We start from the raw sequence: 21676 nt of genomic DNA, 5'->3' as shown, positions 1-21676 counted from the left end.
GCTCTATGGAGATGGAGATTTCAAGTTCCAACAGGACTTGGCGCCTGCACACAGCGCAAAATCTACCCGTGCCTGGTTTACGGACAATGGTATTTCTGTTCTAAATTGGCCCGCCAACTCCCCTAACCTTAGCCCCATAGAAAATCTGTGGGGTATTGTGAAAAGGAAGATGCAGAATGCCAGACCCAAAAACGCAGAAGAGTTGAAGGCCACTATCAGAGCAACCTGGGCTCTCATAACACCTGAGCAGTGCCAGAAACTCATCGACTCCATGCCACGCCGCATTAACGCAGTAATTGAGGCAAAAGGAGCTCCAACCAAGTATTGAGTATTGTACATGCTCATATTTTTCATTTTCATACTTTTCAGTTGGCCAACATTTCTAAAAATCCCTTTTTTGTATTAGCCTTAAGTAATATTCTAATTTTGTGACACACGGAATTTTGGATTTTCATTTGTTGCCACTTCAAATCATCAAAATTAAATGAAATAAACATTTGAATGCATCAGTCTGTGTGCAATGAATAAATATAATGTACAAGTTACACCTTTTGAATGCAATTACTGAAATAAATCAAGTTTTTCAAAATATTCTAATTTACTGGCTTTTACCTGTATATATACATATATAGGGCAGCACGGTGAAACAGGGGTTAGTGCATGTGCCTCTCAATTAGAAGGTCCTGAGTTCAATCCCGGGCTCGGGATCTTTCTGTGTGGAGTTTGCATGTTCTCCCTGTGACTGCGTGGGTTCTACTCCGGCTTCCTCCCACCTCCAAAGGCATGCACCTGGGGATAGGCCCCTCCCACCTCCAAAGACATGCACCTGGGGATAGGTTGATTGGCAACGCCTTCCGCCCGAATGCAGCTGAGATAGGCTCCAGCACCCTCCGCGACCCCAAAAGGGACAAGCGGTAGAAAATGGATGGATGGGATATATATATATATATATATATATATATATATATATATATATATATATATATATATATATATATATATATATATATATATATATATATATATATATATGAATGAGGTAGATCCCCTCCACTTGGTACATTGAAAAGTATCTGGCCTGTGGGCACCCCTGATCTAAATAAGTCATATATCAGATATTACAGTTTTTGAATCACCTGTAACACCAAGTTAAGATGCTAATGATCTGTTGATATAATTAGCTTACAAGGAACTTCTTACTATTTGTTTTAGCATCTTTAAAGCACAAAAGCTATCAAAATGGCGGCCGTGCAGCCTTCAATCTTTCTGCGCGCAGACCTCGGTGCAGAAAGGTTTGAACACTCCTGCTCTACTCTGAAGATGTTTTTAGTCCAAAAAAAGTCCTGAGTTTTGCTGTGGAGACAAATAGTGAACCGTCCTGCTTGGTGGACACTGAGAGCATGATGTGATGTGATGACCTGTGACTGACTTCCCTCACCGCATGACTTCAATGTGGAAGCAGCGTGGACAGAGCGCCAGGACGCCAGAGACGGCCGCTCTATTCCCGCACTGATGTAGTTGTTTTCTGTCGTGTGCCCTCCTCCTCCTCCTCCTCGGCCACCTGTTGTCTTCCTCTCTCTCTCTCTCTGTCCCGCATCACCTCTTCCTCCCATGTCCTCCCCCCCGTCCCCCATGTGGGCAGACGGCCCATCTGCTCTAACCCTGCTTTGCGCTGTGTTGTTGCAGATGCGGCAGGCCAGACGGCTGTCTAACCCCTGTATACAGAGGTATACGTCTCGAATTGGGGAGTGCAGCAGCACGTACGTCAGCTCGTCTTAAAAACAAAGAAAAAGCAAACATTCCCCCTCCTTTCTTTAAACGTTTTTTTTAATGCTTTATTTCTTGTTGACTGGCCGGCCCTTCCTTGGGGAGCAGAGCTCACCCCGGCGCGTCTGACGCTCCTATTTTTTGGTCCTCTTAAAAAAAACAGAAATAACCCAATAAGCGCTGCTTCTCCCTTCACACTTCTGACGTCCACTTTGCGCTTTTCCCTTTCGCTGCTTTACACGCAGCTCAAAGTTTATGCTCTGGTTTTGTCATTGGCTGAATATACCTAGACATACATATACACCTAACACTGGAAAGACTTGCCTCCCGCCTGCCCTTTCCCGAGAGGAAACCCTTCAAAAGTATACAGTATCTCACAAAGTGAGTGCAACACTCGCATTGCAGCAAGCATTTTCATTCTATCTTTTCAAGGGATGATAATATAGAAATCATACATTTTAGAGTAGTCTGTGAACAGCTTGCATCGTAGGATACATTTACTATCCACTAGGGGTGTGACGACTATATATTCCTTGGAATTTTTGCCTTCTGGAAGATAGGTATCGATTCAAAGTCTTTTTAAAAGGCAATCTATGGATTTGATCAATACAAGAAAAAGGACAACATAACGGCAGACTTTATATGAAGTTGAACACTTTTAACAATAAATCAATGTTTACTTATATAGCCCTAAATCACGAGTGTCTCAAAGGGCTGCACAAGCCACAACAATAAGGACATTTGACCTTATTTAAGTCTGTCTGCCATTAGTCTGCAAAACAAGAATGGCGGATACCTGCACACAATAAATGCAAAGGCGACAAAGACAATATCACACAACCTTTTCAGCTTTTAGCACCATTGCAAAAGCCACAACACAATGACATAAAGCCACAACACAATGCCATAAAGCCACAACACAATGACATAAAGCCACAGCACAACTTTAAGCCACAAAGGATGTGACAGTTGGGCAAGTTACGGCGATGGACCAACTTCCTGGACAAAGTATGTTATTGTTATTGAACAATGTTAGTCATATATTCCTTGCCATGATGTTAGATTTGAGCCGAGGATGTCGTGGCCTGTGCAGCCCTTTGAGACACTCGTGATTTAGGGCTATATAAGTAAACATTGATTGATTGATTGATTAATGTCTGGAAAAATTGTGGTCACACTTTTATCGACTTTTCCAACTTGGTTTATTCCACCGTTTACAACTTTCCGCCTCAGGAAGTCGGTCTGTTGCCGTCACTTTCGTTACGCCTCTGTTGTTGTGTTGTGGCTTTATGTTGTTGTGTTGAGGCTTTATGTTGTGGCTTTATGTTGTTGTGTTGGGGCTTTTGCAATCCTGCTGTAGCTGAAAGTCGTTGTGTGACTTTTCTCAGCCGCCATAGCTGTTTATTAAAAATGAGAGTAGTAGCAGGTCAAACCACTGAAAAGAGTTGGTTCTCAGGTAAACCTACTGCTAATTCAACCTAAAAAAAAAGGCCTTGGTTGCACTTTATTTGTGACATTGTACTATTTTATGTTGAAAAACTAAGCAGAAGTAGCAGGTAGATGTACTGCTAAAATGTTACTGGGTTTTATTGAAAATATTTCCTCCTGTTCAAGCTAAAGTGTTCAAATAAGATGTGGATGTATTGGCCAATATTTGTTGTTTACTTGCTTGTTTGTATCAATAATTCATTCTTACATAATTCCCTTACAAAGATAACAGGAATACAGGAAACTTCAGTATTTATTTCATAGTCACACTGCTTAATTTTATTTTTTTTGCAAAAAAGTTACTGAAGGAATTTCAACTCACTGAATGTTTTCATATTGTAAGGTTGTAAATGATCTGATAGTTAAAACAAGTCGTTACACCCCTACTAGTCACAGAAAATGAGTCAACACAGCAAACAGAATGATCTGGCAACACAATGGACTCCGTCTCCCAGTGAACATGTAAGTTAAGTGTGAGCACCATTGTTATCTAACACTGCCTTAATCCTCTTGGACATGGAAGTCACCAGAGCTGCACATCCATGATGACATGACTTGCTGAAATACAAGCGGTGTGCTCACTTTTGTCAGATTACAGTCTGGCTGCATGGAGGTGTTCTTTCCTCCTTTCACATCACTCTCTTTTGTCTCCCCTCCGCTGTCCTGTGTTTTCTCTGCAGCCTGCTGCAGCTGCGCACCTGTCTTAGATGTGTGGCATCCTGCTTGTGTCTCCTCCTCCCTCCTGTCCGATGCCTGTATGTCTTTGTTTTTTTTCTTCTGCCCGCCACCCTCTTCCCCGTAAAACACAGTCTAACAGTGTACTAACACCCTGTACATCGTGTCACACCACCACACTGTTGTACATGTACCTTCAACAGTACTCTGTGAGCAGTTGACTAACAGGTAAGGCAGACAAGGAAAAAAGTGCGCATGTTAGTAAAAGTACCGTATTTTCCGGACCAAAGGGCGCACCAAATTATACGGCGCACTGCCGATGAATTGTCTGTTTTCAATCTTTTTTCATATATAAGGCGCACCAGATTATAAGGCGCATTAAAGGAGTCATATTTATTTTTTCAAAATGTAAAAGACTTCTTTGTGGTCTACATAACATGTAATGGTGGTTCTTTGCTCAAAATGTTGCATAGATGATGTTTTACACATCATCTTCAAGTCACTTTCTGACAGTTGCTTCAGGTTGCGCCGTTTTGTGGGCGCTCTTATTTACGTGGCTCACCTTGGACAGCGTCTTCTCCCCATCATCTTTGTTGTAGTGGAATGGAAGACGTGTCAAAAGATGGCGCTAACTGTTTTAATGACATTCAGACTTTACTTCAATCAATAACGGAGCAGCATCTCCTCATCCGTGGCTCACTAGTGAAACAACAACGCCCGAAATGTGTTCCGTGAAAAAGCGTCCAACCGGAACTCTCTAATAAGTAAAGTTCCTTGGGTGGATAATGTCAACTCACTACACCGGTATGTTTTAGCGCTTTCATGGTGAGTTTACTGACAGATATAAGTAAGAACTTTACACTACTTTATATTAGAAATGGCATCAGTGGAGAATGATTGTCCCATAACAAGGAGATAGAGGAAAAAGAAGAAGCTTATCGGACTACAAAGGCGGACACGCGCAATTTTTCAGGATTTATGCAGATCCCAAATACAGATCAGCAGGTACCAGAAGGTAAGAAAAGTTCCCTTTGCATAATTGTGCAAAACAAAATGACAGATATGTCTTACCTTATACACACAGCATAATAATACTCCTATGTGTGGCTTCATAGCTTACCAAAGTCCGACTAAAACATTTTGATATATTTCTGAGCGCCGTGTGTAATGTTCTATATTTTCAATGGAACATACAGGTAAAAGCCAGTAAATTAGAATATTTTGAAAAACTTGATTTATTTCAGTAATTGCATTCAAAAGGTGTATTATATTTATTCATTGCACACAGACTGATGCATTCAAATGTTTATTTCATTTAATTTTGATGATTTGAAGTGGCAACAAATGAAAATCCAAACTTCCGTGTGTCACAAAATTAGAATATTACTTAAGGCTAATACAAAAAAGGGATTTTTAGAAATGTTGGCCAACTGAAAAGTATGAAAATGAAAAATATGAGCATGTACAATACTCAATACTTGGTTGGAGCTCCTTTTGCCTCAATTACTGCGTTAATGCGGCGTGGCATGGAGTCGATGAGTTTCTGGCACTGCTCAGGTGTTATGAGAGCCCAGGTTGCTCTGATAGTGGCCTTCAACTCTTCTGCGTTTTTGGGTCTGGCATTCTGCATCTTCCTTTTCACAATACCCCACAGATTTTCTATGGGGCTAAGGTCAGGGGAGTTGGCGGGCCAATTTAGAACAGAAATACCATGGTCCGTAAACCAGGCACGGGTAGATTTTGCGCTGTGTGCAGGCGCCAAGTCCTGTTGGAACTTGAAATCTCCATCTCCATAGAGCAGGTCAGCAGCAGGAAGCATGAAGTGCTCTAAAACTTGCTGGTAGACGGCTGCGTTGACCCTGGATCTCAGGAAACAGAGTGGACCGACACCAGCAGATGACATGGCACCCCAAACCATCACTGATGGTGGAAACTTTACACTAGACTTCAGGCAACGTGGATCCTGTGCCTCTCCTGTCTTCCTCCAGACTCTGGGACCTCGATTTCCAAAGGAAATGCAAAATTTGCATGGTTGGGTGATGGTTTGGGGTGCCATGTCATCTGCTGGTGTCGGTCCACTCTGTTTCCTGAGATCCAGGGTCAACGCAGCAGTCTACCAGCAAGTTTTAGAGCACTTCATGCTTCCTGCTGCTGACCTGCTCTATGGAGATGGAGATTTCAAGTTCCAACAGGACTTGGCGCCTGCACACAGCGCAAAATCTACCCGTGCCTGGTTTACGAACCATGGTATTTCTGTTCTAAATTGGCCCGCCAACTCCCCTGACCTTAGCCCCATAGAAAATCTGTGGGGTATTGTGAAAAGGAAGATGCAGAATGCCAGACCCAAAAACGCAGAAGAGTTGAAGGCCACTATCAGAGCAACCTGGGCTCTCATAACACCTGAGCAGTGCCAGAAACTCATCGACTCCATGCCACGCCGCATTAACGCAGTAATTGAGGCAAAAGGAGCTCCAACCAAGTATTGAGTATTGTACATGCTCATATTTTTCATTGTCATACTTTTCAGTTGGCCAACATTTCTAAAAATCCCTTTTTTGTATTAGCCTTAAGTAATATTCTAATTTTGTGACACACGGAATTTTGGATTTTCATTTGTTGCCACTTCAAATCATCAAAATTAAATGAAATAAACATTTGAATGCATCAGTCTGTGTGCAATGAATAAATATAATGTACAAGTTACACCTTTTGAATGCAAGTACTGAAATAAATCAAGTTTTTCAAAATATTCTAATTTACTGGCTTTTACCTGTATAACATGTTGCTGACAAGACCACTGACGGGTGTGCCACTTAAATGGTGGGAAACAGGTGAATATTGGGGGAGTGTAAAAAAAATATTCAGTCAAAGTATGGACTCCTGGCAGGGGGTCAAAATTGAGGCCAAGGGGAAAAAAACACATAGCCGTAGCACACATAAACATGTTACATAGAATCCACAAAACTTGCAACAGGTGTGTGTAAGTGGACTTCATGCTGTGTGACGAGTGTCCTGTGTGTTGCAGAGACTCAAATCTGAGAGTGACAAGCTGCTGAGCACCGAGGCCTCCTAAGGCTTCTTCTTCTTCTTCTTCTTCTTCCACTGCAACATGTCCGACCAAACTAAAACCCGCTGACTCTCCACTCCTTCTGCTTCTACTACTTGTGCTCCTCCCACCATCTCCACTCTAACAATGCTCCGCCCCCGCCCTGCAGCACTCAAACCTCATCAGGCCTCACAGGCTGGTCCACTCTTTCTAACCTTTGTAGTTGCTCTTCTGGTCCCTTGCTCTTAGCACGTCCTTAACGCTCCTTCGCTTGTGTTGCAGGAGCACAGCGGGCGCTCCACATTCTACCGCAGCTCCGCGGGGCCCCCCGTCCCTCGCTCGCCCGTATCCGCCGTGCCACCCTGCCAGCCAGAGCGGGGGGTCGCCCTTGCGTGCGACCCACGCCCGCAGCCTGGCGTGGGACAGCGAGCATTTCATGAGCCTGCTGCCTCGGCCCGCTCGCAGCCGCACGCCGGCCCGCCTCTCCTTGCAGGAGGCCCGTCTGGCAAAGTGAGCGCCCGGGAGGAGTCGCCGTGGCGGCGGCGGAGCGCCTTCGAGCCGCATGTGCCCGAGCCGCCCTTGGATTTGGACGAGGCCGACCTGCCGGTGAGCGAGGTCTGAGCTGGACTTGTAACCGTAATGGCGGACACAAAGACCCTAGAAGCTCCTGGTGCCGTGCTAGTTCTCCTCCACTCAACTGTGCTTGTGTGCCAAAGACCAGACCGTCTTCTTAGTTACCATGGCGACCGATGGAGACTTTTCAAGGTCAGACAACTTGCCCTCGCTTCTCTTCACTTCCACTAGCTGTGCTGATGCTCTTCCTACTTCAGTCCACTCATTGCGGAGAAATAGTTCCAGGCTAGGAGGAGGAGGTTTTCTTCACAATAAAACAGGCCAGGAAGAGGAGGTTTTCTTCACAATAAAACAGGCTAGAAGGAAGAGGTTTTCTTCACAATAAAACAGGCTAGAAGAAGGAGGTTTTCTTCACAATAAAACAGGCTAGAAGGAAGAGGTTTTCTTCACAATAAAACAGGCTAGAAGAAGGAGGTTTTCTTCACAATAAAACAGGCCAGGAGGAGGTTTTCTTCACAATAAAACAGGCTAGAAGGAGGTTCTCTTCACAATAAAACAGACTAAAAGAAGCAAGAGGAGGTTTTCTTCACAATAAAACAGACTAGAAGAAGCAAGCAGTGATTTTCTTCACAATAAAACAGGCTAGGAGGAGGAGGTTTTCTTCACAATAAAACAGACTAAAAGAAGCAAGAGGAGGTTTTCTTCACAATAAAACAGCAAGCAGAGGTTTTCTTTACAATAAAACAGACTAGAAGAAGCAAGCTGAGGTTTTCTCCACAATAAAACAGACGTGAAGCAAGCGGTGGTTTTCTTCACAATAAAACAGGCTAGAAGGAGGTTTTCTTCCCAATAAAACAGACTAGAAGAAGCAAGCGGAGGTTATCTTCACAATTAAAACAGACTAGAAGCAAGCTGAGGTTTTCTTCACAATAAAACAGACTAGAAGCAAGCTGAGGTTTTCTTCACAATAAAACAGACTAGAAACAAGCTGAGGTTTTCTTCACAATAAAACAGACTAGAAGAAGCAAGCGGAGGTTTTCTTCACAATAAAACAGAATAGAAGAAGCAAGCGGAGGTTTTCTTCACAATAAAACAGACTAGAAGAAGCAAGCGGAGGTTTTCTTCACAATAAAACAGCAAGCAGAGGTTTTCTTCACAGTAAAACAGCAAGCAGAGGTTTTCTTCACAATAAAACAGCAAGCAGAGGTTTTCTTCACAGTAAAACAGCAAGCAGAGGTTTTCTTCACAATAAAACAGCAAGCAGAGATTTTCTTCACAATAAAACAGACAAGAAGAAGCAAGCTGAGGTTTTCTCCACAATAAAACAGACGTGAAGCAAGCGGTGGTTTTCTTCACAATAAAACAGGCTAGAAGGAGATTTTCTTCCCAATAAAACAGACTAGAAGAAGCAAGCAGAGGTTATCTTCACAATAAAACAGACTAGAAGCAAGCTGAGGTTTTCTTCACAATAAAACCGACTAGAAGCAAGCTGAGGTTTTCTTCACAATAAAACAGACTAAAGAAGCAAGTGGAGGTTTTCTTCACAATAAAACAGAATAGAAGAAGCAAGCGGAGGTTTTCTTCACAATAAAACAGACTAGAAGAAGCAAGCGGAGGTTTTCTTCACAATAAAACAGCAAGCAGAGGTTTTCTTCACAGTAAAACAGCAAGCAGAGGTTTTCTTCACAATGAAACAGCAAGCAGAGGTTTTCTTCACAGTAAAACAGCAAGCAGAGGTTTTCTTCACAGTAAAACAGCAAGCAGAGGTTTTCTTCACAATGAAACAGCAAGCAGAGGTTTTCTTCACAGTAAAACAGCAAGCAGAGGTTTTCTTCACAGTAAAACAGCAAGCAGAGGTTTTCTTCACAATAAAACAGCAAGCAGAGGTTTTCTTCACAATAAAACAGCAAGCAGAGATTTTCTTCACAATAAAACCGACTAGAAGAAGCAAGCAGAGGTTTTCTTCACAAGTAAACAGCAAGCAGAGGTTTTCTTCACAATAAAACAGACAAGAAGAAGCAAGCAGAGGTTTTCTTCACAATAAAACAGACAAGAAGAAGCAAGCAGAAGTTTTCTTCACAATAAAACAGACACTGACATCCAACTGGTGGCGTGTTGAGGACAGTTCCACCCCTCTATCTCAGAAGTTAGAGTAAGTTGTGTTGTATTATTGTATTATTCCCGACCTGAGGAGCCAGTGCAGCTATCAGAAGTGAAGAGAAGGTGCAGGTGGTGTGACTTCAGTGACCACTAAGTGCCAAGAAGAAAAGGGACCATGTCTCCCAGGACTGGACTGAATAAGCTGAGTGCTTCTTACACTCCTTAACACTGGATTTCATTTACCTGCCAGTCTTTTCCTTTTGGACACCTGCAATCAGGCATCATATCAATGTGTGTGTGGCGGCCATCTTTGATTTTCTAACATGCACTCAGAGCCTGTACGGTACAACATGGCGTCACTTGAAACTCTCCTGTTTTTTTTGAGGGGTGGGCATCCTAATCAATGACTTGATTGATTGGAAAGTTGGGAATTGCAACCATCCATTTGTGCAAGGACTGTTGAAGATTGAGTTGAGACAGAGTGCACTACTATGCACCAACCAGCAGAGGCGCTGTTTGCTGGCTAAAGATGGTTAACGGCTGAGCCAGTAATGGAAGAATTGTTCAGACTACAAGATGATTACAGGGATTGTGTGCACATCCCTACTCACTATTTCTACATCCTCTGTGTGTGTGTGTGTGTGTGTGTGTGTGTGTTGTGTTTGCAGACTCAAGTGATTTATAGGACATTTGTAAACACAATATAGTCAATGTGTTCCAGTAGCAGGCAGTTGCCAAACAAATGTACAGTACTCACTAAACACCCGGATTCATTCCACATCCAAGCTATTTGAACCTGCTCCAATCTGGTGTCATTGCTCTGAGATCTATTTATTATGTGGAGGAAATAAACCCTTGAACATGGCCGCTGCTCTGCCCCCTTGTGGTGGGACCACCACCTTCACCTGACATTATATAGAGTGAAACATGGTAAGACCAACTATTTGATGTCTCCATCTGCATCTCTCTGCTCTCTCATCAGTGTTTGTTTCTGCAGGACACTTTGTGGCTTGACGCAGGGATGAATTAAAGACCTCATGACTCTAACAAGGGTGTTCCTCATACTCTGCACGCATGAGCGCCGCTTCATCTGCTGCTGTCTGCTCGCCACGTGTGACCTTCTCAGTGAGTCACTTTTCATCTTATCTGATGACGACACCCCATGGTAGGTGCGGTATTTATCACTATGCACATGTACTTTTTAAATCATACGCTAAATCCATGTATTAATCTCAGTCAAATTTAAATAATGCTATTTAGTAACAGTAGAAGGGAAAGACAAACACAAATAGACAGAGTAGACATTGAAAGGGTGAAAGAAAACACATGTTTGGGTTTAATAATAGGTGATAAAATGAGATCTCATGTAAAAAAATATACGACATAAAGTAGCAAGAAACACGTCTATAATGAATAAATAAAACATGTTCCAGACCAAAAATGGCTTCATATTCTCTCCTGCTCACTAGTGTTACATATCTGAGGTCTTTGACTCCCCAGTAAAGAAGAAATATGTTGCTGCTTTACTTGCACTATTCTTACATCCAGAAAAACACTACTTGGCTCATCTTGTTTATATATATTTTGTTAGAAAAGTTGTCGCTGATTACTGCTGAAGAAAGTTGCTATGTCAGGACTTGCTAAAGTTCAGTGAGATAGTTCTTGTACACTTCATTCTCTGCACAGCTCACACTGCAGCCAGCAACTCTCCATCTTTCCAGCATCGCTGTCAAACTCAAGGTGCGGGGGTCTACATCTGGTCCACCACTTTTACATGGTCCATGTAATATGTATCAGTCAAGTACCGTATTTTCCGCACCGTAAGGCGCCCTGGGTTATAAGCCGCGCCTTCAATGAACGGCATATTTCAAAACTTTGTCCACCTATAAGCCGCCCCGTGTTATAAGCCGCATCTAACTGCGCTAAAGGAATGTCAAAAAAACAGTCAGATAGGTCAGTCAAACTTTAATAATATATTAAAAACCAGCGTGATGTGGGCGCGCATGGAGTCGTATATCAACATGGACGGAGCTGCGTGAAAAAAGCCACCCGGCCTCTTCGCGTAAACTTACCTTAACCACTCGCTCATCTTTTCTTCATCCATCCATCCCTTCGAGTTAGCTTTTATGATGACGCCGGCTGGAAAGGTCTCTTTTGGCAAGGTCTTCCTTTTGAATATCACCATGGGTGGAAGTTTCTGGCCATTAGCATGGCAAGCTAGAACCACAGTGAAGGATGACTTCTCATTCCCTGTGGTGCGAATATTCACCGTACGTGCTCCCGTTGTATCCACAGTGCGGTTCACAGGAATATCAAAAGTCAGTGGAACCTCGTCCATGTTGATAATGTTCTCTGGCCGGATCTTTTTTTCAGCTATCTTGTTTTTACAATATGCACGGAAAGTAGCCAGCTTTTCTTGAAAGTCTTTAGGCAGTTGCTGTGAAATAGTAGTCCGTGTGCGGATGGAGAGATTGCGTCTTTTCATGAACCGGAAACCTGTCGCTTAGTAGGAGCCATTTTGTGGTCTTTACAGATGTAAACACACAAAGGAAATGAAACGTAATATCCGCGCGCTTCTTCTTCTTCTACGCGGGCGGGTGGTTGCTTACAGTAGAAGAAGAAGCGCTTCCTGTTCTATGGGGGCGGGTGCTTACCTTGGCGGTTGCTTGCGTAGAAGAAGAAGCACTTCCTCTTCTGCGGGGAAAAAAGATGGCGGCTGTTTACCGTAGTTGCGAGACCGAAACTTTATGAAAATGAATCTTAATATTAATCCATATATAAAGCGCACCGGGTTATAAGCCGCACTGTCAGCTTTTGAGTAAATTTGTGGTTTTTAGGTGCGGCTAATAGTGCGGAAAATACGGTACTTTTACTCATTGTATTTGTTCTTTCACTTGTAACACTACATGCAGGCATCTGTTATACTTCTATTTGATATTACATTCTAACTAATATTACATTCATTCAAAAAGCTACTCCGGCTTCCTCCACACACATGCACCTGAGGATAGGCCCCTCCCACCTCCACACACATGCACCTGAGGATAGGCCCCTCCCACCTCCACACACATGCACCTGAGGATAGGCCCCTCCCACCTCCACACACATGCACCTGATAGGTTGCTAGTCAACAGTAAATGGTGTGTGCATGTTGTACATCAGTGTTGGTCGTACTGTGCTGCCAGTTTTTAGCATAAAAAAAATGTTATTCATTTACAGCAAAACGCTGTAAAAGTCACCACACATTTTACAGTATCATTTTGCATCAAAAGGCAGTGTTACTGTTCTTACATTTGCAGTAAATTGCTGTAAAAACTGTTGTCAACTTTACGGTAAAATTCTGCTGAATGAGCTGCCAGTTTTTTATGTATAAAACATTGTTAGTGTTGACTGCAAAGTGGACAACAACTATTTTATTTAAAATAATTGTGTAAATAGTGCAGGTAAAACCAAATATTCAGTAATCAAAGGCAGGTGTGTCATATTATCATGATCCTTATACATTTATACAACAACACAAAAGTCATAACAACCTAAATGTAAAGTCACAACAACATGGATCTGTGCCATTCAACATCTACAACATGACAAAAGTCATAAATCCACCACTGCTCATCCTAATTAGGGTTTGTGTTGACTAATTGATAGTTAAGTCAATGAAAGAGAAACATGTGCTCAGCATGTGCAAGGTTTTGTTTGGGAGCACTTACCAACTATAAATCAACTTTCTTAAAAGAGAAACACTTTGTGACCTCCTCCAAGCCTTTCTCTAGTTTGTAGGAGGAGCAACAACAACTTCTGTGTGACCTCCTCCAGGCCTTTCTCTAGTTTGTAGGAGGAGCAACAACAACTCACCATCTACGCTCCGTAATATCATCAAAAGGTTCAGAGAATCTGGAGAAATCACTGCACGTAAGCCATGATATTACACACCTTGGATCCCTCAGGTGGTACTGCATCAAAAAGTCACATCAGTGTGTAAAGGATATCACCTAATGGGCTCAGGAACATTTCAGAAAACCACTGTCAGTAACTACAGTTGGTCGCTACATCTGTAAGTGCACGTTAAAACTCTACTATGCAATGCCAAAGCCATTTATCAACAACACCCAGAAACGCTTCGCTGGGCCCGAGCTCATCTAAGATGGACTGATGCAAAGTGGAAAAGTCTTCTGTTGTCTGACGAGTCCACATTTCAAATTGCTTTTGGAAACTGTGGACCAAAGAGGAAAAGAAGCATGGGGACTGTTCTAGGGTGAAAGTGTAAAAGGCAGCATGTGTGATGGTATGGGGGTGTATTAGTGCCCAAGACATGGGTAACTTACACATCTGTGAAGGCTCCATTAATGTATATATTACATGTTATTATGAATGTTACTAGATACTACATATATGCTTACATCATGTATATATTACATGTTATTATGAACGTTACTAGATACTACATATATACTTACATCATGTATATATTACATGTTATTATGAATGTTACTACATGACATATATACTTACATCATGTATATATTACATGTTATTATGAATGTTACTACATGACATATATACTTACATCATGTATATATTACATGTTATTATGAATGTTACTACATGACATATATACTTACATCATGTATATATTACATGTTATTATGAATGTTACTACATGACATATACTTACATCATGTATATATTACATGTTATTATGAATGTTACTACATGACATATATACTTACATCATATATATATTACATGTTATTATGAATGTTACTACATGACATATATACTTACATCATGTATATATTACATGTTATTATGAATGTTACTACATCACATATACTTACATCATGTATATATTACATGTTATTATGAATGTTACTACATGACATATATACTTACATCATGTATATAGTACATGTTATTATGAATGTTACTACATGACATATATACTTACATCATGTATATATTACATGTTATTATGAATGTTACTACATGACATATATACTTACATCATGTATATATTACATGTTATTATGAATGTTACTACATGACATATACTTACATCATGTATATATTACATGTTATTATGAATGTTACTAGATACTACATATATACTTACATCATGTATATATTACATGTTATTATGAATGTTACTACATGACATATATACTTACATCATGTATATATTACATGTTATTATGAATGTTACTACATGACATATACTTACATCATGTATATATTACATGTTATTATGAATGTTACTACATGACATATATACTTACATCATGTATATATTACATGTTATTATGAATGTTACTACATGACATATATACTTACATCATGTATATATTACATGTTATTATGAATGTTACTACATGACATATATACTTACATCATGTATATATTACATGTTATTATGAATGTTACTACATGACATATACTTACATCATGTATATATTACATGTTATGAATGTTGCTAGATACTACATATATACTTACATCATATTACATGTTTCTACATGACATATATACTTACATCATGTAAATATAACATTATGAATGTTAATAGATACTACATATACTAACAGCGTGTATATAAAACATGTTTTAGAGTGCTCCATTGTTAGCTGACTTTTGCTAACGTTTATTTACAAGGTAGAATGTATGAAAAAAAGAAAAACGTGTTCTTGTTTTACATAGGGATTTGTAATGAAAGGCAAAATTCCTAAAAAAAAAAAAAAAAAGTGCAGTTCCCCTTTAATTATTATTGAATTATTATTATTAAGTATGATATCCAGATGTGTGCACTTTTGATTGTTGAGTGTTTGGAATGAAATTCCAGCACCAGGTGAGTATCTATGACGTAGTCAATCTGAGCAAGTAGATGATTGCGTCACAGAGGCTCAGCCAATCAGCAGCCTCGTAGCGGCGCTGCAAAAAGAGAGAGAGAGAGTAAAGTCATCTGTAAAGTTTGTCCTCAGCACTTTTGCAACAGCCATGTTCCGATCACTCCTCCTCTCCCTGGCCCTCGCGGCTCTGCAGGCGGACGCGCAGACCTCCGGCCGCTTCGTGGTGGGCTGTCCCCCCCGGTGCGACAAGTCCATGTGCCCCCGACCTCCCGCCGAGTGTCCCGCGGGGCAGACCCTCGACGCCTGCCGGTGCTGCCCGGTGTGCGCGTCCGGGGAGGGCGAGGCTTGCGGCGGCGGCGGCAAGTTGGGCGACCCGCTGTGCGGCGAGGGTCTGCGGTGCTCGGTGTCCGCCGGCCCGGGCTCCAGCGCCACGGTCCGCAGGAGGAGCAAGACCGGGATCTGCGCCTGCGAAGCCGCCGAGCCTGTCTGCGGGAGCGACGGCGTCTCCTACCGGAACATCTGCGAGCTGAAGAGGGTCAGCCGCCGGGCGCAGAAGCTCCAGCAGCCGCCGGTCATCTTCATCCAGCGGGGGGCGTGCGGGAAAGGTAAACAACAGACAAAAGTCACTTCCGGTCAAATCTCACATGTTGCTAGAGTGGTAGACCACCACCAGGTACCCCTCTGGGTCGCCTCCGTTTTTGTACTCCATGATTCTGTTTAACAACTTTCTCTGTTGTTGCAAAAGAAAACATGGCACGAAACAATCTAAGCCTAGACGGGCTGCAGAAAAACTATCAGAAAGTCAAAGTCCCATTTGGAGCAGTGATGGTTTAACTTTGATGTTTTTTGTAATTAAACAGATTTTATTTTTTTTCCCTTAGAGATCCCATTGTTGCCTAGACGGGCTGCATATGCAAACTCTTGTCAGGAACTAAAGTCACATTTTCAGCAAAGGTGATTTAAAGTTCAAGATTTTTTGCGACAGAGAAATATTTCTTATTTTTAGATGTACCATTGTATTTGGTTGCCTAGACGGGCTGCATGAATACTCTTTACAGGAAGTAAAAGTCCCACTATGAGCAATGATGTTTCAACGTCCATTTTATTGCGACTAAGAAGCATATTTTGGAGCTTTTAGAGGCTACACATTTTGTTGCCTCAACAGGCTGCGTCACATGTTGAACAATTGTGCTTTAATGCCAATGTTTGTTTTTGTTTTGCGAGCTTACAAGTATCTCCACTGTTTTTGGTTGCCTAGACGGGCTGCATGAATACTTCTAAAAGGAAGTAAAAGTCCCGTTTTGGGCAGCGGTGGTTCAAACGCCAATGTCTTTTTGTAATAAAGAGGCATGTTTTTTTGTTTTTAGAGGTTCCATTGTTTGGTTGCCTAGACAGGCTGCAAGTGGACTCTGAACAGGAAGTGAAAAGTCCCATGTTGAAGTTGAAGATTTTTTGCGACTGAGAGGCGTATTTCTTAAATGAATGTTCCACTGTATGTGGTTGCCTAGATGGGCTGCAGAAGAGCTCTTATCAGGAAGTAAAAGTTGACTTTGAGCAACAGTGTTTTTGCTCAAAAAGTTAGGTTTTTTTTTTGCTCCTCAGAGGCATATTTTTACTTTTTAGACTTTCCACTGTACTTGGCCGCCTAGACGGAAAACTCTTAGAGGGAAGGAAAAAGTCCCATTTCAATAATTCTGCTTTGAGCACCAAGATTGTTTGCAACTAACAGGCACCTTTTTAGAGGGGGTTAACTGTATGTGGTTGCCTAGACGGGCTGCAGGAAAATGTAATCAGGAATGTAATGTTTTTACTTGGGAATTGTTGGATTGAATGACAATACATGTTTTGTTTGTTTTTACTTAAAAAACACATTTTTGGTTTTCAGAGTGTTTTTTTTTTTATTGCTTAGACGGGCTGTAGGAAAACTCTTAGAGGGAAGGAAAAGTCCCATTTCAACAATTCTGCTTTGAGCACCAAGATTGTTCGCAACTAACAGGCACTTTTTTTAGTTTTTAGAGGGTTTTTAACTGTATGTGGTAGCCTAGATGGGCTGCAGGAAAAATCTTATCAGGTATTTAATGTTTTTAGTTGAGCATTGTTGGATTGAATGACAATACACGTTTTTATTTTTTTTTTTTTTTTCTGCTTAAAAAACATTTTTGGTTTTCAGTGTTTTTTTGGGGGGTGGGGGGTTGCTTAGATGGGCTGCAGAAAAACTCTGAGTAAAGTAAACGCCCCATGTTAAGCACAAATATGTTTTCAGACTTTATAGGTTATTTTTTGCACACAAAAAAATGTAGCTTTTGTTTTTAGAAGTTCCACTGTTTTTGGTTGCCTAGACAGGCTGCAGGGAATTCTGAACAGGAAGTTAAAGTCCCATGTGGAGCAATGGTGGTTTGCACGCTGTCGTCAATGTTGTTTTTTACTTGAGATGTTTTTGTTGTTGTTTTTTTTAACAAAAATACTCATCACATTTTTCTGCCTAGTCGGGCTGCACGGATAAGTCTTAAAAGGAAGTAGAAGTGTGTGTTAAGTCAAGTTTGCATGTAATTGTAATGCAGTTGTTGTAGTTCTCCTGATACCAGTTTTGTACTACTGGCACTAAAATGTGTTTCCATACTTTCCCATACCTTTCAAAATAAAGACGTTACTTTGACATCGTAGCTCAGCGCCTAAACAGGTTGCAAGAGCGTAACGTTACTTTAACAGAAATAAGTTAGTTTGACATCGCAGCTCCGACTAGTGGAAGCTGATGGACGACACCTGTTGTCTCCAAAAGTCCAAGGTGGTGTGTAAAAGTCCAAAGTGGTGTGCCAAAGTCCAAGGTGGTGTGCCAAAGTCCAGGGTGGTGTGTAAAAGTCCAAGGTGGTGTGCCAAAGTCCAAGGTGGTGTGTAAAAGTCCAAGGTGGTGTGCAAAAGTCCAAGGTGGTGTGCAAAAGTCCAAGGTGGTGTGCCAAAGTCCAAGGTGGTGTGTAAAAGTCCAAGGTGGTGTGCCAAAGTCCAAGGTGGTGTGTAAAAGTCCAAGGTGGTGTGTAAAAGTCCAAGGTGGTGTGTAAAAGTCCAAGGTGGTGTGTAAAAGTCCAAGGTGGTGTGCCAAAGTGGTGTGCCAAAGTCCAAGGTGGTGTGCCAAAGTCCAAGGTGGTGTGCCAAAGTCCAAGGTGGTGTGTAAAAGTCCAAGGTGGTGTGCCAAAATCCAAGGTGGTGTGCCAAAGTCCAAGGTGGTGTGCCAAAGTCCAAGGTGGTGTGCCAAAGTCCAAGGTGGTGTGCCAAAGTCCAAGGTGGTGTGTAAAAGTCCAAGGTGGTGTGCTAAAGTCCAAGGTGGTGTGCTAAAGTCCAAAGTGGTGTGTAAAAGTCCAAGGTGGTGTGTAAAAGTCCAAGGTGGTGTGCCAAAGTCCAAGGTGGTGTGCAAAAGTCCAAGGTGGTGTGTAAAAGTCCAAGGTGGTGTGTATAAGTCCAAAGTGGTGTGTAAAAGTCCAAGGTGGTGTGTAAAAGTCCAAGGTGGTGTGTAAAAGTCCAAGGTGGTGTGCCAAAGTCCAAAGTGGTGTGTAAAAGTCCAAAGTGGTGTGCCAAAGTCCAAGGTGGTGTGCCAAAGTCCAAGGTGGTGTGCCAAAGTCCAAGGTGGTGTGTAAAAGTCCAAGGTGGTGTGCCAAAATCCAAGGTGGTGTGCCAAAGTCCAAGGTGGTGTGCCAAAGTCCAAGGTGGTGTGCCAAAGTCCAAGGTGGTGTGCCAAAGTCCAAGGTGGTGTGCCAAAGTCCAAGGTGGTGTGCCAAAGTCCAAGGTGGTGTGCAAAAGTCCAAGGTGGTGTGTAAAAGTCCAAGGTGGTGTGCCAAAGTCCAAGGTGGTGTGCCAAAGTCCAAGGTGGTGTGCCAAAGTCCAAGGTGGTGTGCCAAAGTCCAGGGTGGTGTGTAAAAGTCCAAGGTGGTGTGCCAAAGTCCAAGGTGGTGTGCCAAAGTCCAAGGTGGTGTGCAAAAGTCCAAGGTGGTGTGCTAAAGTCCAAGGTGGTGTGCTAAAGTCCAAAGTGGTGTGCTAAAGTCCAAGGTGGTGTGCTAAAGTCCAAGGTGGTGTGTAAACGTCCAAAGTGGTGTGTAAAAGTCCAAGGTGGTGTGTAAAAGTCCAAAGTGGTGTGCAAAAGTCCAAGGTGGTGTAAAAGTGCACACGTCATGACCTTCCCGTCTGCGTGGACTTGTCAGCCCTAAATGACATGACGGCACGTCTGCCTTTGATTGGAAGCCAGAGTCTCTCCTCGCCTAGACGGCACGCAGGAAAAGAGCAAATTAGTAAGCGGTAGTTTGGGTGGAGGTTTACACACACATCAAAGAGGCTGCGGCTGTGGCGGTCCTTTCTTTGTCACTCATGTGGCCCTCAGTCTCGTCTGCCAGGCAAGATGTGAGGGGACATGTGGCCCTCAGTCTTGTCTGCCAGGCAAGATGTGAGGGGACATGTGGCCCTCAGTCTTGTCTGCCAGGCAAGATGTGAGTGACATGTGGCCCTCAGTCTTGTCTGCCAGGCAAGATGTGAGAGACATGTGGCCCTCAGTCTTGTCTGCCAGGCAAGATGTGAGGGCCAAGTGGCCCTCAGTCTTGTCTGCCAGGCAAGATGTGAGAGACATGTGGCCCTCAGTCTTGTCTGCCAGGCAAGATGTGAGGGACATGTGGCCCTCGGTCTTGTCTGCCAGGCAAGATGTGAGAGACGTGGCCCTCGGTCTTGTCTGCCAGGCAAGATGTGAGGGCCATGTGGCCTTCAGTCTTGTCTGCCAGGCAAGAGCAGCCTGCAGTTTTCCACTCCTGCAGTGAACTTCTCCACAGCTGCAGAGAAAGGTGGAAGGTTTAGTTTGTCAGGAGGGAAACTATGCTGCCATCTTCTTGTTGGACCAAATGTCCAGCAGAGGTCACACACTCAATACCTCAGGAAGGGTCCCCTTTTTATTAAGGGTCTCCATATTTATTAATGGTCCCTATTTTAACTAAGGTTGCCCATATTAATTAAGGATCCCAGTATTAATTAAGGGTCTCCATTTTAATTAAAGGTCCCCATATTTATTAAGGGTGACCATATTTATAAGGGTCCCCGTATTAAGGGTCCCCATATTTATTAAGGATGCCCATATGTATTGAGGGTCCCCGTATTTATTAAGGGTGCCCATATTTTTTAAGGGTCCCCATATTAAGGGTCCCCATATTTATTAAGGTTGCCCGTATTTATTAAGGGTCCCCATATTTATTAAGGGTACCCATATTAAGGGTCCCCGTATTACGGGCCTCCATATTTATTAAAGGTACCCATATTAAGGGTCCCCATATTTATTAAGGGTCCCCATATTTATTAAGGATGCCCATATTTATTAAGGGTCCCCATATTTATTAAGGGTACCCATATTAAGGGTCCCCGTATTAAGGGCCCCCATATTTATTAAAGGTACCCATATTAAGGGTCCCCATATTTATTAAGGATGCCCATATTTATTAAGGGCCCCCATATTTATTAAAGGTACCCATATTAAGGGTCCCCATATTTATTAAGGATGCCCATATTTATTAAGGGCCCCCATATTTATTAAAGGTACCCATATTAAGGGTCCCCATATTTATTAAGGGTCCCCATATCAATTAAGGGTACCCATATTAAGGGTCCCTGTATTAAGGGCCCCATATTTATTAAGGGTCCCCATATTTATTAAGGATGCCCATATTAATTAAGGGTCCCCTGCATAAAAAAGGTATTTTTGTAAAAAAAAAAGATTGTTTTCAAAGAAAACAATTAAATAGTAAATCAAACATAAATATTTCTTGATGTATGTTGTGACAGAATGTAAAAAGAGATGTATGAATGGATGAATAAGAATGTAAAAAGAGATGTATGAATGGATGAATAAGAATGAGATATAAATAAAATGGAGCTGTAGGAAGATGGATGAATTCATACAAACATCAAGTAGACATTTACATCTCATATCAAAGTTATATTTCTTTTAATTGTTATTATTGACCTGCTATAACAACTTGATGTTATTATTGACCTGCTATAACAACTTGATGTTATTATTGACCTGCTATAACAACTTGATGTTATTATTGACCTGCTATAACAACTTGATGTTATTATTGACCTGCTATAACAACTTGATGTTATTATTGACCTGCTATAGCAACTTGATGTTATTATTGACCTGCTATAACAACTTGAT

At 42.0% G+C, this 21676-nt stretch overlaps 2 protein-coding genes across 12 annotated transcripts in view; both read left to right on the top strand.

Annotated features, from left to right (window-relative positions):
- Positions 1–10513, top strand: part of LOC133611626 (pleckstrin homology domain-containing family A member 1-like) — a 50866-nt gene extending 40353 nt beyond the window's left edge. For 2 of the 11 annotated variants that reach the window (XM_061968584.1, XM_061968594.1), the window contains exon 12: positions 7259–9077. In XM_061968584.1, the coding sequence (XP_061824568.1) occupies positions 7259–7597 (339 nt within the window). In that variant the 3' untranslated portion in view covers positions 7598–9077. Of the gene's footprint in view, positions 1–1686; positions 1761–3935; positions 5120–6955; positions 7141–7258; positions 9078–9124 lie in introns of those variants that run through there. The other 9 variants (XM_061968669.1, XM_061968629.2, XR_009816009.1 and 6 more) reach the window with 9 other exon arrangements.
- Positions 10514–15276: 4763 nt separating this feature from the next.
- Positions 15277–21676, top strand: part of LOC133611619 (serine protease HTRA1A-like) — a 42337-nt gene continuing 35937 nt past the window's right edge. The window contains exon 1 of the mRNA XM_061968572.1: positions 15277–16097. Within this exon, the coding sequence (XP_061824556.1) occupies positions 15641–16097 (457 nt within the window). The 5' untranslated portion in view covers positions 15277–15640. The remainder of the gene's footprint in view (positions 16098–21676) is intronic.

The sequence above is a fragment of the Nerophis lumbriciformis genome, linkage group LG02 (genome assembly GCF_033978685.3).
Source record: "Nerophis lumbriciformis linkage group LG02, RoL_Nlum_v2.1, whole genome shotgun sequence".
Classification (NCBI taxonomy): Eukaryota; Metazoa; Chordata; class Actinopteri; order Syngnathiformes; family Syngnathidae; genus Nerophis; species Nerophis lumbriciformis.
This window is presented reverse-complemented; position numbering and strand designations above follow the sequence as displayed.